Source organism: Pituophis catenifer, unplaced genomic scaffold (assembly GCF_029215685.1).
Source record: "Pituophis catenifer annectens isolate HBS135680 unplaced genomic scaffold, rPitCat1.0.hap2 SCAF_1, whole genome shotgun sequence".
NCBI lineage: Eukaryota > Metazoa > Chordata > Lepidosauria > Squamata > Colubridae > Pituophis > Pituophis catenifer.
The window spans coordinates 138730502-138747263 of NW_027256881.1; the positions used below are offsets into that span (position 1 = coordinate 138730502).

Below are 16762 nucleotides of genomic sequence, written 5' to 3' on the forward strand. Positions count from 1 at the left end.
GTCAGGGAAAACAATGTTCCGAGCTTTGAACTTACTTTCAAAATCCAGGAAAAAATGTGGGTAGTTTTCAATTTCTCTGGTAAGGACTTTAAGAAGATTACCCATACCAGCGAAACCTAGTGAATGCAATAAAATCATAAAGAGTTATATATGCAAAAGCAGAAGATGAAAAAAAATAAGGGCTTGGCATGCACTGCTAGTTCAAACTGAAACAGGAACATTCAGACTCTTTACCAAAGTAATTAACGATCAACCCCACAATAAATGTATTGGGAATATTGACCAAATATGAAAAATATATTCAGAAACCATACTTTGTGACTGAGAGAAACATGTAATGAAGGCAGAATTTCCAGTGGTGTGCTGTGCACATTCTTTCCTTATATACAGGTAATCCTCTATACTTACAAGTTAGCTTAGTGACCATTCAAAGTTATGTCATTGAAAAAAGTGACTTATGACTGTTTTTCACTTACGATCACTGCGGTATCCCCATGGTCATGTGATCAAAATTCAGACGCTTGGCAACTGACTCATACTTATGATGGTTGCAGTGTCCCAGGGTCATAATATGATCACCTTTGGCAACCTTCTGACAAGCAAAGTCAATGGGAAAGCCAGATTCACTTAACAACCGTGTTACTAATTCAACAACTGCAGTGATTCACTTAACAAATGTGGCAAGAAAATGTGTAAAATGAGGCAAAAATTCACCTAAAATGTCTTGCTTAGCAACAGAAATTTAGGGTTCAATTGTGGTTGTAAATCGAGGACTACTTGTATCTGGACAAGCAGCATTTTGTAGATTTTGACTGCTTTAATGAAAGCGAATGTTCAATCTTTGAATGCATCCACATTTTAAAAGTGGATATATTTATATTTATAGTTTAAATATAAGCTTAAACAGTTTAGTATAAGGTTCTGCGAAAGGACATTCTTTCCTCTTTTTTCTTTTCTATGATTCATCCATTGTTCCAGAGCAGATTTCAGGAAGCATGCTGGGGGTTTCATCTGGAAGCCAATCAATTTCTTTGGAAGACAGACACCACTGGAAGAAACTCAATATATTTATGATAAACATTAAAAATCCCTGAGCTCATATACGCATACAAAATATAGCTGAACATAATTACAGGACTTGTTTATATCTTAATTATTTTTCTATTCTGCAAATAAGATCTGATAGGTTTTCTTTAGTAATTACTATTGAATATTACTATTGAATGTAAATGACTATTAGTTAATTACAATAAGATAAAGAGAATGGGCCATTATCAGATCATAAGTGGTTTGCATTGTTACATCTAGCAGTGTGGTAAAATTAGTTCTGTCTAAGAAACTTTGGTTGATTTATTTGACAGAATGATCTAATCCTGAATTGGTTTTACACTTTATTATTTTGTTTACAGAAACTGAATGAACCTGATTTCAGTTAAAAAAAAAAAAAGCAACGACTCAGAAGTAGTATAGTACTAATTCTCATATTAGGTATAGATATCGTAGATACAGTAAATACACTCTAAATCTCTATTTTGAAATCTCTGAACAATACTGGGCAAGAATTCAGAACAATACAGTATCTGAACAAACTTATTGGTACAATTAATTTTAATATATAATCATTCAAAACAAATTTACTCATTTCAATGAATTTCAAACACACTAAGGCTTAGAAACTCCTAGATATATAGCAGTCTTTCTGTAAAAGTAGGTATATCAAACCTTTTCCATTACTACTGTAAATTTCCCCCAAAATAAAACCCAACTGAAAAATAAGCCCTAGCATGTTATTTTAGGATGCCGGTAATATAAGCCCTACCCAAAAAATAAGGCCCAGTTAAGATCGTCAGCCAGGTGGATGCATTTAGTACTGTATGTCCCCGAAAATAAGACCTAACTGTAAAATAAACCCTAATGCATCTTTTGGAGCAAAAATTAATAGCTGGTCTTATTTTCATGGGAAACACGGTAATATTTTGCATGCAATATTAACAAATGAGGGAGGGAGGGAGGGAGGAAAGAAGGAAGGAAGGAAAGAAGGAAGGAAGGAAGGAAGGAAGGAAGGAAGGAAGGAAGGAAGGAAATTATGATGTTAAAGTTCGCAACATGGTATAAATACAGTTTTAAAATACAACTATATGATTATCTAAATTTAACTCTGAATCCAGCAACACTTTTATATATCATGCACTGTACAAAACGTAAGAATCATGATTAAAATGGATTTCAAACATAGTACAATTAAGAACCACACATTTCCAACATGAATTTAAAAGTTCAACTTACCTCATGGAAAAAAGGAAGTCACTGTATAATCCTAGTGTATTTTTGTCCTAAACCATTAGCGTTATTCTCCAGAAACACTTAATCTCTTATTAAAAACAAACAAGCTATCCAAGATTGGTAGTCATGTTGACTATATTATCTGTAATATCAGAGGTACTATGTCTTTGAATGCCAGTTGCTAAGGAACATGAGCAAACGTGGGCTCTCAAATGCTGGTTGGCTTATCCTTGAAAGAGAATTCCATGCTAAGTATACAATTGTTGTTGTAAGTCAAGGATTATGTGTGTGCATTTTTTTCTTATTGAATTATCACTGTATTAATAATAATGTGGGTTTGTTTTTTTTACTTCACTGTTAAAAAATTGAATATTCCATGTTCCTTCTTTCACTACTATTAAGCCAGAGTTTTCTCTGAATACAAGTCCTGGATTCTTTTTGCAAAGCCATGGCTTCCTAGCCTGGATTGAGGAAAATCCTCAACAATTATTTATTTATTTATTTATTTATTTATTATTTATTTATTTATTATTTATTTATTTATTTATTTATTTATTTATTTATTTATTTATTTATTTATTATTATTATTTATTTTTTATTATTTATTTATTATTTATTATTTATTTATTTATTTATTTATTTATTTATTTATTTATTTATTTATTATTATTTATTATTTCAATTTATATCCCGCCCTTCTCCAAGTGGACTCAGGGCGGGAGAGGTGTCACATGGGAGCGGCCCTCGCTCCCATAATCCCCCGCGCGGCCGCATTCTGCACCAGTTGGAGCCTCCGGGTGCTCCTCAAGGGGAGCCCCATGTAGAGAGCATTGCAGTAGTCCAGGCGGGAAGTGACGAGCGCCTGAGTGACTGTGCATAGAGAATCCCAATCCAGAAAGGGACGCAACTGGCGAATCAGGCGAACCTGATAAAAAGCCCCCCTGGCCACGGCCGTCATATTCTCTTCTAAAGACAGCCGTGCATCCAGGAGGACACCCAAGTTGCGAGCCCTATCCGTGGGGGCCAATAACTCGCCCCCAATAGCCAGCAATGGCACCAGCTGGCTATATCGGGATGCCGGAAGCCACAGCCACTCGGTCTTGGAAGGGTTGAATCGAAGCCTGTTACTCCCCATCCAGGTCCGCACGGCCTCCAGGCACCGGGACATCACTTCAAGGGCATCGTTGGGATGGCCTGGGGTGGAGATGTACAGCTGAGTATCATCAGCGTACAAATGGAACTCCACCCCAAAGCCATGGATGATCTCGCCCAGCGGCTTCACATAAATGTTGAACAGAAGGGGCAAGAGGACCGATCCCTGCAGCACCCCCCAAGCAAGGCGCCTCGGAGTCGACCTCTGCCCCCCTGCCAACACCGACTGCGACCGGTCGGAGAGATAGGAGGAGAACCACCGCAAAACAGTGCCCCCCACTCCCAAACCCTCCAACCGGCGCAGCAGGATACCATGGTCAATGGTATCAAAAGCCGCTGAGAGATCTAACAGGACCAGGATAGAGGAGCAACCCCAATCCCGAGCCCTCCAGAGATCATCCACCAACGCGACCAATGCCGTTTCCGTATTGTCCCCAGGCCTGAAGCCGGACTGGAGCGGATCCAGATAAACAGCTTCATCCAGGTACCCAGGAAGCTGTCGCGCCACCACACTCTCAACAACCTTTGCCATGAAGGGAAGGTTGGAGACCGGACGATAGTTAGCCAAAACAGCCAGATCCAGAGCAGGCTTCTTGAGGAGGGGCCTCACCACCGCCTCTTTCAAGGCGGATGGCAAGGCACCCTCACTCAAGGAAGCATTGATAATCCCCTGGAGCCAGCCTCGTGTAACCTCCCGGGAGGCCAGCACCAGCCAGGAGGGACACGGGTCCAATAAACATGTGGTCGCATTCAGCCGCCCCAGTATCCTGTCCACATCCTTGGGAGCAACAGTGTCGAACTCCTCCCAAATGGCAGTCCCAAGACCGGCACCCATCATCCCGTCTGTACCTACCCAGTCAGAGACCAGGCCTTCCCGAATCTGAATGATTTTATCGTGCAGATACTGAACAAAATCCTCGGCACAACCCTGCAAGGGATCCTCCCGTGCTCCCAGATGGAGGAGGGAGCAGGTCACCCTAAACAGGGCGGCCCGGCGGTTATCTGCCGACGCGATAAGAGCGGGAAAATAGTTATATTTTGCCGCTTTTATCGCCACTAGGTAGGTCTTAATATGAGACCTTACCAGTGTTCGGTCGGATTCGGAGCGACTAGATCTCCAACTGCTCTCTAGGCGTCTTTTCCGGCGCTTCATCTCCCTCAACTCCTCGGAGAACCAAGGAGCCAGGTAGACTCGGCGACGGGTCAGAGGCCGCACAGACATGACTCGGTCCAAAGCATCAGCGGCCGCCCTATCCCAGGCGGCCACCAACTCCTCAGCCGAGCCGTGAGTCAGAGCCTCAGGAAGTGGCCCAAGCTCCATCTGGAACCTATCAGGATCCATCAGGCGCCTGGGGCAGAACCATCTGATCTGTTCCGCCTCCCTGCGGCGGGGTGTGGCGGTTAGAAAGTCAAGCCTAAGAAGGGAATGATCCGACCATGACAAGGGCTCAATCACTAACTCCCCTATCTCGAGATCATTCATCCACTGTCCAGAGATGAAAATCAAGTCCAGAGTGTGTCCCCCCGTGTGAGTGGGTCCATGAATTAATTGGGTCAGGTCCATGGCCGTCATGGAAGCCATGAACTCCCGGGCCACCTCAGACGCTTTGCTGACAGATGGCAGGTTAAAGTCCCCCATGACCATAAGCCTGGGGGTCTCCATAAGCCTGAGGGTCTCCACCCCCACCTCGGCAAATCACGTTGAGGAACTCGGGCAGGGCCGCCGACACGTGGCAGGGAGCCAGGTACGTGTGTATTAACAGACACACACACAAAAAAACCCATTCACAAGAATGTAACTCCAAAAATTTACCCTACCTCTTAAAATGCTTAGTCATGATCCTCAGGAAAGCTGGTAAGTAGGAGAGGAAAACAATGTTCTACAATAACTGGTATTCAGAACTACATGCTTTGTAATTTAAGCTGCCTTCTATACAAACACAGTAACAAGAAACACAGAGATGGAAATTAAAACATGACTATTGACTCAGGGATACTTTGAAGCATTTAAATTATTAATTAAGTAATTGAAAAGGGTAAATTGTTTTAAATTAAATTTTCCAGGCCGGCCACCTGGAGTTTCATTCCTACTGTAAGTAAAATTTGCATACTTAATTTTTCACAGGCGATATATTGAATAACAGGTATGATATTAAGCAGTGAATAAGTCTATGCTAATTTTTGTAAGTTGAACTCTCACGCTATGGTGGTTCCAAGAAAAATATTCTCCATCTCATTAAATATAAACAATTCCTAGTGGAGATCATTGAGAGCTTTCAAATGACTCAGTTCAATGAAAAATTACAATTGAGAATTAAGTACCAAGGGGGAAAACGAATGAAATAAGTTTTAAATATTTTACAATGGCAGTAAGTAATATCATAAGGCTACCTCATGATAGAAACCTTACCTATCTAGAAGGAAAGAAGGAACTGGGCTGCACAAATTTAGAACTCTATGAGGAACCTCCATCCCAAAATTATAGCTTTTAATGTAGCAAAAAAAAAGTTTAACCTTAAATTTATTAAATTATTTTCATGTAATCTTACATTTAGATTGAATTTAATATTTGTACTTGCCCTAACTCCAGTTTTTGTCTGTCCTGCCTGCCTAACTACTAGAGAAAATTTGCCTGCCAACTAAAGTATCTGTGGCTCTTACACTGAAAGTTGTATATACCATTGAAAAAAAAAAATTGTTCCTTAACATGTTAGTGAAAAAAATGACATCATTTTTACTTATTAAGAAAAAGCAGAATACAAATCTGCTACAGGTAATCCTCGATTTATGACTGCAATGGAGCCTAAAAATTTATGTTGTTGAAGTGAGACATTTGTTTTAAATGAGTTTTGCCCCATTTTATGACTTTTCTTGCCACAGTTATTAAGTGAATCATTGTAGTTTTAAATTAGTAACCTGGTTGTTAAGTGAATCTGGCTTCCCCATTGACTTTGCTTGTCAGAAGTTTGCAAAAATGATCACATAACCCTGGGACACGGCAACCATCATAAATATGAACCAGTTGCCAAGCATCCAAATTTTGGTTACATGACCATGGGGATACTGCAACAGTTGTAAGTGTGAAATACAGTCATAAGTCATTTTTCCCCAATGCCATTGTAACATTGAATGGTCATTATACAAACTGTATTAAGTCGAGGACTACCTGTACGTATACCTGAAAATGACTTCTAAAACAATTTTGCCTCCCCTTTACAAATCAACCATTACTCCCACCCCATGCACAATTCTACATCCTATCTAATGAAACTAATTCTCAGTTCCTAAAACCTAATTTACAGAACAAATTTTGAAAAACACTTGGAGATAAAAACATATTCATACCAGGGGCAGGTTTAAAACCCCGTCGCTACCGGTTTGTTTGTGGGTGTGCGCGTGCTCGCATGCACGACGCTTCTGTGCATGCACAGAAGCGTTCGGGCTAGTGGGGGCAGCCTCCCACCACCGCCATCAGTTCACCCGATCCGGGGCGAACCGGTAGCAAGTCACCACTGATTCATACATTCATTTAATATAAGGAATCATATCCGTAATGTTAGAAGTCAATGTTTCTATTCCATGTTATGTCCTAAAGCTGGTAAAACACTTTTAAAGGACTCTTTAAACAGGTGAAGAGGGGAATCTCATCTTGACAATCTAGACCAGGGGTGTCAGACTCGCGTCGTCACAGCGGCATCATGTGACATATCACAACTTTTTCCCCCTTTGCCAAACCGGGCATGGACGTGGCCAGAGCGTGACGCATCCGGGCCATGGGCTGTGGGCCACGAGTTTGACGGCCCTGATCTAGACTGACCATTGGATGTGAGATAGCACTGCTTGGGCTGATGCTACGTTTACTCTGAGACATTAATCTGCAGAAACATCCTAGGCCCAGACCTTTGCTTTTTCTGTTCGTAGGAAGAATCTTCCAGAAAAGGTATAATATTTTTCCTCTCTAAGGGCCCTCTACTACATCGTTTCTTTAACCTGCTGAGACTAATCTTTGAGGACTTGATGAAGAGCATGTAGTGCTTATAAGGCCAGATGAACTTTAGGAATTATAGACAAATGCAAGGCTGAAGGGAACAAAAAAGCAAGAAATCTTCACATTGTATGCAAACATAGTGCTTGTTGCATAGACGAATGAAAAATATTATTATCTGTAAATTCTGGAAGAGTTAAGAATCTAATCCAATTGCCCAAGTATGACACATTATGCAGATATTATTTCAGAATGACACTGTCACACTCCATCTGGATATCTGCCTGTGGGTGACAACAGAACAACAAACAACTCTGATGTCCGATTACTGTTTACTAGGAACAGATCGTGAAGTTTTGGAATTCACCTTAGATAAAGTGGTCTGTGAGCAAATCGAACACAGAATTAAATAGACAAACGGGAATCCTGAGCAAGGGATTAATTATCTTAGTTGCCCTTCTTTGCACTTTTTCCAAAGTCTCAACATCTTTTTTTTTTTGTAATGGGGTAACCAAAACTGGATGTAGTATTCCAGGGGTGGCCTTACTAAGGCTTTGTAAAGCAGCAGTAATACTTCACATGATTTTGATTCTATGCCTCTGGCATAGAACAACCAAAGACTGTGTTAGCTTTTTTGGCTGCTGCCACACACTGCTGACTCACATTTAAATGATCATCCACTAGGACTCCAAGGTCCCTCTCACACTTACTGCTTTTGAGCCAGCTTTCGCCTAATCTATACTTGTACCTTTACATATATAATCTATAATCTATACTTGTACCTTTACATCCTGAAACTACTTAAATTTCTTTTAGCAAACCTCGTCATTTTGATTCCCGTGTCCAGGAAGCCAACATCTCCCTCTTAGGGCAGAAATGATCCTGACAACATTGGAAGACTTGATAGGAACTTGACTGGCGGACCAAATAATTTCAGGGATCATGGAGTTTTATAGCCAGAGCATTCCTAGAATCACTGGTAAGTGAGGTGCCATTGTCATATATCTCTTCCTGTTGGCAAAACAGTATATTTTGAAAAATTCCAGCAGGAGACTTGGTTTTCTGAACCAGGGGATTTAGTGAGCAAATATACTATAATCTAAAGTTACTAATAGCCTCATGTTAATCAATACTCTTGTTTATACAGAAGCCCTTCCAAATATTTAATGCTAACTGAGAATATTAGGAAATTAATTTTGCTCTATCCTGTAATTCTGCTGGTATAGCCATTTTCATTAAAGTTATAGGAAAAAGGCTTGCAAAGCATACAGAACATTTCTTGAGTCCTTTTAATGGAAATTGCATTATACTGCAGAGCAATTTGATCATGAACACCAAAAACACACTCAGTGATCTAAGCTATTCAGGATTTATTTATAGACACATACACTTGTTAGTATGAGAACAAATGCACTTATTAAATATATTTACAAGTAGTTCCGAAACAAATACGGCTTACAAAATAATAGTTATTATTGCCTGAAGATTCACGGATAATTGTTTTAACTTACTTTCCTTCATGAGCAAAAGCATTCAACCTTTTATAATCTAGCTACTATCTAAAATACTTCAGTTAGTTTATGAGTGTGCTTTATTTGAGAAGAAATATCTCATTTTTCTGGCATGATCAGACATACATTCAAAATAACACTGCAAAATAAAAAAAAATAACACTGAAGTATATATGGGTAGTAACTAAAGCTGGCATGTTTAAAATTGGGAGGAGGGTGTTCCTTGAATGAAGGTTTGGGCTCCCAATCTGGATTCCACAAAAGTTTGAGATTAGTTTCCTAACCTTGAATTAGAAAACCTTGCCACAGAATAACAGAGTTGGAAGGGATCTTGGATGTCTTCTAATCCAACCCCCTACTCAGGCAGGAAACCCATTTCAGACAAATGGTTGTCGAGTTTCTTCTTAAAAACCTCTAGCGTTGGGGCACTCACAACTTCTAGAGGCAAGTTGTCCCACTGATTAATTATTCTAAGTGGAGGCTGTTCCTATGATGCTGATCTCTTCCCCACAGGACAAAGCTGGCCCTTGAAATTGCTTCGGTTCTTCTCATTCAAGTAAATCCAGAGTGGGCTACTTCCTTAGGGCAATGAAGGCCCTCAGAAATCCCATGCCTCATCATCTGACAGGGTGTCCTTTTTCTTCATCCCTCTGCCTACCCAGACTCATATAAAATAAATTTTGCAAGATGAGAATGACAGGACATTTTATTCCTGCCCATTTATTCCTCAATATAAGCATTCACCAGTTGAACCCACTAGATATTGGGGAGGGGAGTTGTTTTATTTTTGCTGGCAGGACCTTCAAAGACTTCTGTAAATCAAATGCAATTGAGCACTGAAGCCCACAAAGTCATTCAGGTTCCTTATCTGGCAAAGTGGATAAGGAAATGGCCCATTTAAGAGGGTGACAAGATGATAAAAACTCCACTTTAATTTGGTCATCTAGAAAAACTGTACAGAGATATGTGCAATGTGCATTCCACTAAAAATAAAGGGTAGCAACTAGGAGTGACCTCAAGTTTCTGAGGCCATCATTTGGGTGAGCCATGGTAAAGGCCATGGACTGTGCTGCACAGATGTGAAGCATCTATAGCAACAGCTAATTGAGCCAGCTACATTTGATAAAGTTTATTCTGTTATTTGAAAACCTCCTTCTAGCTAGTTGAGGTGTTTTATGGCTTCAATCTGTCCTCTTTTATGGCCTGAAGTCAGCAATAAAACACTTTCAAGGAGATGTTCAACTAAGAAGTAATAAGAATAGGAAGAAGGCTGTTTTCAAAGTCAGAGAAGACAGGAAAGCAAAATAAATATAGTTTACTAACTGAAACAGACTACAGGAACAGATCTTTACAACAGAGGCAAGAAAGTTCAGAGAATCCAGAAACCCAGGTTCATGACAAGGCAGGGGGACTGAACAACAGAACCAAGGTGTTTGTTGTGTATAGCATTATGAATGCATTGTCTGTCTGATTTCTTTCTAGGGCTGAGATAGAGTGATTGGCCCAACCCAGCTGGCTTCTCTAGGCTTGACTAGAAGCTATGGTCTCTCAGTTTCTAGTCTGATACCTTTAACCACTATATTTGTGTTGAATTTTTATGTTTTACCGACAAAGAAATAAAGGGAGACTAGTATAGATCTATTTCAAGCTATTTAGCTCTCATCAGCTAGCCATACCCTTCTGGGATTTGAACCTGGGCTACTTGCATATTAAGTAGATGTGTTAACCTCTAAGCCAGCGGTGTCAAACTCGATTTCATTGAGGGCCACATCAGGGTTGTGTTTGATCTCGGGGGGGAGGCGGCATGGGCATGGCAGGGTGGGCGTGGCGAGCTCGACGTCACTTGTATCGGGGGCGCTGGTGATGGACCAAGGGCTTTGCCAGCGAAAAGGTGCTCCCAAGCTCCATTTTTGGCTGCGACAGCCTCCTGCAACTCTCTGCCAATGAAAATGGAGCTCGAGAGAGGCACTGTGTGCCGGTCCTTTGCTGTTTCCAGGGCGGCTCCACGGGCCAGATCTAAGCACCCCGCGAGCCAGATCCAGATCCCTACTCTAAACCATGGACTCTCCTCCCTTTGTTGGCTATACCAGGGAAAATATTAAGTGTTTTTTGTCAGGGCAACCTGGTCTATCCAATTATGGGACGGAGCATACTGCTTCCACTTTCGCCTTTCAGCCCAATCCAGGAGCCTTCACAGGCAGTCACTTTCGCAACAAACTATTTTTGTGTTGAATTTTTAACCACTATACAAAACTGGCTCTCAATCCTTACATATACAAAACCTTAAAGCAGGTTGATGCATTCCTTGGTAGCAAATGAACCTTTAGAAGAACATATGGTCTTGAGAAGCCTCATGATCCTTTCAAGAACCTTCTTTTTTTCGGGCCTGGGAGGGAGAAGAGTTTATTCTCTTCATCAAGACAACAATTATCTATAGCTGTGCTTGAGTCAGCACCTTGTTCCAACAGAAGGCATCTGTGATACCTCCTGGGTATCTGTTTCTTTTTTTTCCCTTTGTGGCAGGAATCCATCAGGAGAACCATAACAGAAAATTACCTGTTATGCTAGCAAATATATACTATATCTGTTACCAGATATATGCTAGCAAGCTCATTAAGAAATTATTTACAAGGCTGACACAGCATGTTCTCTACCTCAAATAAAGTTTTTTAATGAATTAACATAGCACGAGAGAAAATGGAAGCACACACTCCCCACACTCAGCAAAAGATTTAAAGAAAAATTGAGAGAATAAAAGTGAAATAAATGGAAACAAGTAGCCTTAACTGCTACTTCGTGCAGTTTGTGTCAGCCCCGCGAGCTGAACCAGACCAAAAAGTCAATTCAACAACAAAAAAACCACAACTAAAGCTATTTTTTTGACATTGGCTATAATAGCAGACTCTTGCGAATCTGATTGTGTGGTAACTCCATCTGCCTGAGTTATTGCTGAATGTTATCTCATTTCTCTGGATTTAAAATATGTTTCAGTCACCTTTTGCCTAGATAATGGTTCTTGCATATTTCAACCAAGGTAATCTTCCTTACTCTCTATAGTTCGCACCTTATCACATTTGCTTATCACTCTGAGTTTAATGGGGCCTTTTCCCAAGTAAAGGTGAACAGAATTGCAGCTTTGAATATACATCTTGATTCCAAAATGGTACTTGGAAACCAACATCAACTATTTAGCTGATTTAGCGTGTTTGTGTGTATATTTGTCTGTGTCAGCTTCTTTTTTTTTTTTTTTTTTTAAACCCATTGACTTGTTTCTCACAGACAGCTAGAGGGAAGCAATAGATATCTACATTAAGCAAGAAAATCTGTTATTGTCCAATGCATGATTCTTTTTGTAATTAATAGCAAACAGATGATGGAATTAATAAGCAAAAATGTATTCTGGTTAAATAAATAGAAATTCCTGGGCAAGTCATTTAAAGAAAGACTTAAAATTAACTAGTCCTGTTAATCAATTTAGGACAAAATTTCTTATTGTAACTTGAAACAGGAATCACTCCCCTAAAAAGCAAGTAATTGCTAGCTCAGCAACTAGGAAAGCAAAATCAAATTCCAACAGCTGATTAAAAATACTGTCAAATACGATCAAGGAAATATTCCAATTTATATTCCAATTTATACAGTATTTTTAAAGATGGCTTATTTAATAGGAAGCAACTAGAAACTAAAGTTAGTTCAATACCAAAAGTTGTATATTAAGATGTTAAGACAATTTACGTTGTACAAATTTTGTTCTAAAGTGGTTAGTTTTAAGCCATAACAAATCTGCATGGTGATTAATCACACCCAGACAACCTTCATAGTAAATATCACTTGGTCCTTTCATAATATTAGAGTAGCATGTGATTAAAGTGATCTATTATTCAAAGAAAACAGACATTGGTCAATGATATGAGCAAAGTTAAACATATGCACAGAAGTGGACATTGTGCCGATGTTTGGACAACCCTGCAGTGCTACACAGTGGATTTCCTGTGAAGGAGACATTTAAAACTCACAGACCAGTCTATAGACATTTGCTCATTCAACATGGCTTCACAGGAAGGAAGAATTTTAAAAAAGGGAATAACAGAAACTCAGAATTGATTTTGTTAGTGACAGAGTGCCCTCTGCTGTTGGACTTTAGGAATAAAAGGAAAATGTCTTCTCTATCTGTTAGTCTGTTTTTCTACGGCTGTTAGTCTGATTTGGTCCAATTAAACATTTAATTCCTCTGTATGTTCACCAGGTAGATAAATACAAGTTAAAATTTAAAAATAGGTGAGTAACATCAGTTTCAAACATCAGAGTACAATTTTAAACATCAGACTATGTTCACATGATAGTGATTATAGGGTAGATATCTATCATACAGTTCTATATGAATTTTACTCTAAAGTAAATCCCAGGATTTATTATTAATTATTCGTAGGAACCATGGCTTCTTAAACAATTCCTTTAGTCCTTGTGTATTTCTCACTCACACATCATACTAAGTTATGAATTTTTAACTGCATCTTATGAAAAGCACCTGTTAGCCTAAGTTCACCCAACAGACCAGGCCAGATGCGTCATGTGCTGGCCACGCATTGCCCAGTTTAGCGAAGGGGGGGAAAGTCCCGATACGTCACATGACGCCACCATGACAACGTGGGTTTGACACCCTTGAAACAGACTAAACCAAAATCAGGTAGCTTAATCACTTACTTTGTTTCCTCTGTCCTGACTTTCTGTAAGTTTCAATATATGAAGTATTTTACAGGGTTTCTATATGACAAAATCTTCCAACAAACTGGATGAGATTAAAAATGGCAAGACAGATCATCAAAAATAGTGAAAATTAAGCTCTATACATAGTGAAGGAATTTGGAGGGACATTGTTAAATATTATTATCTTCCCATTTTCAATGTAGGACTGGAATAGATTTAAACGACATAAGGCATGTCCACATCTTACTCCAGGTCCACAAATGGAACTAACTAGTTAAAGATGAATGCATTTTTGTTAAGTGCCACATGTGAAACCATAGTTGTGGTTTACAACTATGGCACAATGATATAATGTCCTTGTAATTTTGTGTAATTTAAGATGGAAAGCTGAGTGAGGGATTATATATATTATTATCATTTGTGTTTTTTAGTAAGCTTGTAAGAATAAGTAATTAATTCTTCAAATTCTCCTTAATCCCAACCAATTTTTTGATAGTTAGGAAGAGAAAAATGTAAAAGACTGATCAAGAAATCTCCACATGTACTTTTGTTTTAAGAGAATATTCTAGATTTTGGATTTACCATAGGAGGGATCAAGGCGACAAGAGTTCAGGAACCCACTTGGCTATATAGTTGATTTTGGGCTAGTTAGCATCTTTCTGTGTAACAATTCTCAAAGGATTGGTTTGGTGAGAATAAAATAAGAAAATGCCCTCAAATGTGCTACACTCAATTTGGAAAGAAAGGGATGATACAAATGTGGTAATTAAGAAACAACGCAAACATAAGAATTATTCATTCATTACTGAATCTGTTCAGCTCACAACAAAAATCTAATTAACATCTGTGTTTAAATTAAAATTTCCTAATGATGATCAATGATTTATTAAAATTTAAAATATATTATTGTTACTGTAATTTATTTTTTATTCAGTTATATTAACTAGATAAAAATGATGGTAGACACGTAATCTGTAGCTGTGAAGATCATTGTCCTTGGTGTCTTTATCGTATTTGTGGAGTTTGGTGTCATTTAACATTCCGCGTATAGGCACTGGGATGAAATCCTCTGTCATTCAAAGTGGACACAAAGTGGAAGTTATTTAAGAAATTAGACAACCAAGGCTAATTCCCTTGACATAAAAGTAAATCCCAAATCAATTTCAAAGCCTTATTGTTGCTGGGAAAAGCTTGTCATTAGAAGATTTGACCACTAAGTGGCAATCTTAGCTTGCCAAAGTAAAAACAAAAACACAGATCTTCTCCACCCACTCCAGCGCATTGCAGATACCTGATCTTAGAACAAAAATGTAGGTGGCCAACTCAGACCGCCAATAAAATAGACAGTAATAAAGGCTGGAATTTATGATATGCTATAATTAGAATGAAAGATCAGCAGGAACAGATTTTTTAAATCTTGTCAAGGGATGAAAAAACAAGACAAGGAAAGTCTGGTGAGACTGGCTTTCAGGAATGCTTCCCAACCCTTTTACCAGCAGTGGCAATAGGAGATGCCTGTATTTTCTTTTGTGTCACAACATAATATGGGGTGTGGGGAGGTATGCATGTGTGCATTCACATCTTCTCCTAGAGACTAATCAGTGTCTGTATATACTATTGTATATGTTTGTTTGGAACAGTATAATCCTTTCTGGTTTGTGTGCATGTGGGGATGTTGCGTTTTTGTATTTGTTGTGCCCCCCCCCTCCATTTTGTGTTGTCTTTGTCAATATGTGCCCTTAAGGCACAGGATCAGCTGTTTCAGAATGTGGTTCTTATTCTTTCCAAAACCTATCCTGCGCTAACTCATAATCAGTAATTTTTTTAATAAACATCTTAGAAGAACCATGTTGGTTCAGCCAAATGCATATTTATTCCAGCATGTTGTTCCAGAAATTGTCAAGATTCAGATGAATCGGGTAAATTAGCACAAAGAAGACATGAATATAATAGCGCCCTTTTGCCTGATTTCCCTAATAACGTATTAACTGTGCCTCATGGGCAAAACATGGGATGTAAATAATAATAAAAATAATAAAAATATTTCTTCTGATACTGGAGAAAATACACAGTATCATTTGTAGTAGCCACAATTAATTCATGAAAGTCAACCCTTATTTAAAGCCACCCAACTTGATAGCTATTATACTTTAGAGTAAGTTATAAAGACCGATCTTCTTTTATTTGTTATGGAACTTCCACCGTTCATCTTTAATCAGTTACTCAGACTCTAGTTATTATGTAAGAGAGATTCCCTTTCTCCACATTTTCTGCACCATGCATGAATTTAAATATTCTATAAAAATATATTTATTGCAGTGCAAACTATTATAAAAACAAGAGAGCATGCATAAATATATCTTTCTACGATTAAGAGTACTATTATTCTACGATTAAGGAAAAAAAGAGTACATCAAAACATATACATGTCATATGATTTTATGTTTTAATGATTGTTTCATATATACTGACCCTTATTTTAGCAACACGTTTGCTTTAGTATTTTACTGTGCTTTACTGGGTCCTGCCAATTTTGCAAGTGGGTGGTATAAAACACTGGAAATAAATAAATAAAATATATAATCCAATGACTCAAAAAATGTATCAGTCCTCCCTAAAATCTCAATTTCTGAATTCTCTTTTCCTAGCCTGCAATATCATAACAATAATATAATCCTTTAATAAGTGCACTTTGTAGAATTTAGAACCTCTATCAGATATTTCAATAATAATGGCAGGATAACCACTTCCTTAAATTCACAGAATAGCAGATAATTATTGTTTCCATTTTTCTTTCTAACCAAAATGGACAGGGACACACATTTTTGCTTTTCATTTTGTATTGTACTTCCAAAAGGAATATGTTGTACTGAGCCAGATTAAAAACTTTCCTATAATTAAGAACTATTAAGCAATCAAATTTAAATAATCCAAATCACTCTCTACCCCCAACTGACTTGATTCTTGACCAAGCAAAAAAGTTACCATGTTTCTTTAAAGGGAAAGTAATTTAATCCCTGGGTCATTTGCTTTGCACGTATTTACAAAATCTTTGTAATACTCTGTAATAGTTCAAATCTGGCCACACCACTGATTTATGTAGAAGAATTAGGATACTGTTAA

At 38.5% G+C, this 16762-nt stretch overlaps 1 protein-coding gene across 2 annotated transcripts in view; it reads right to left on the reverse strand.

The window, feature by feature from the left end:
- The window catches only part of CYRIA (CYFIP related Rac1 interactor A), a 79239-nt gene that overhangs the window by 19881 nt on the left and 42596 nt on the right, over positions 1-16762 (reverse strand). Inside the window, exon 5 of one of the 2 annotated variants that reach the window (XM_070955591.1) lies at positions 36-116. The exons of the other annotated variant lie outside the window; for it this stretch is intronic. Within the exon in view, the coding sequence (XP_070811692.1) occupies positions 36-105 (70 nt within the window). The 5' untranslated portion in view covers positions 106-116. The remainder of the gene's footprint in view (positions 1-35; positions 117-16762) is intronic. 2 annotated transcript variants of the gene reach the window in all.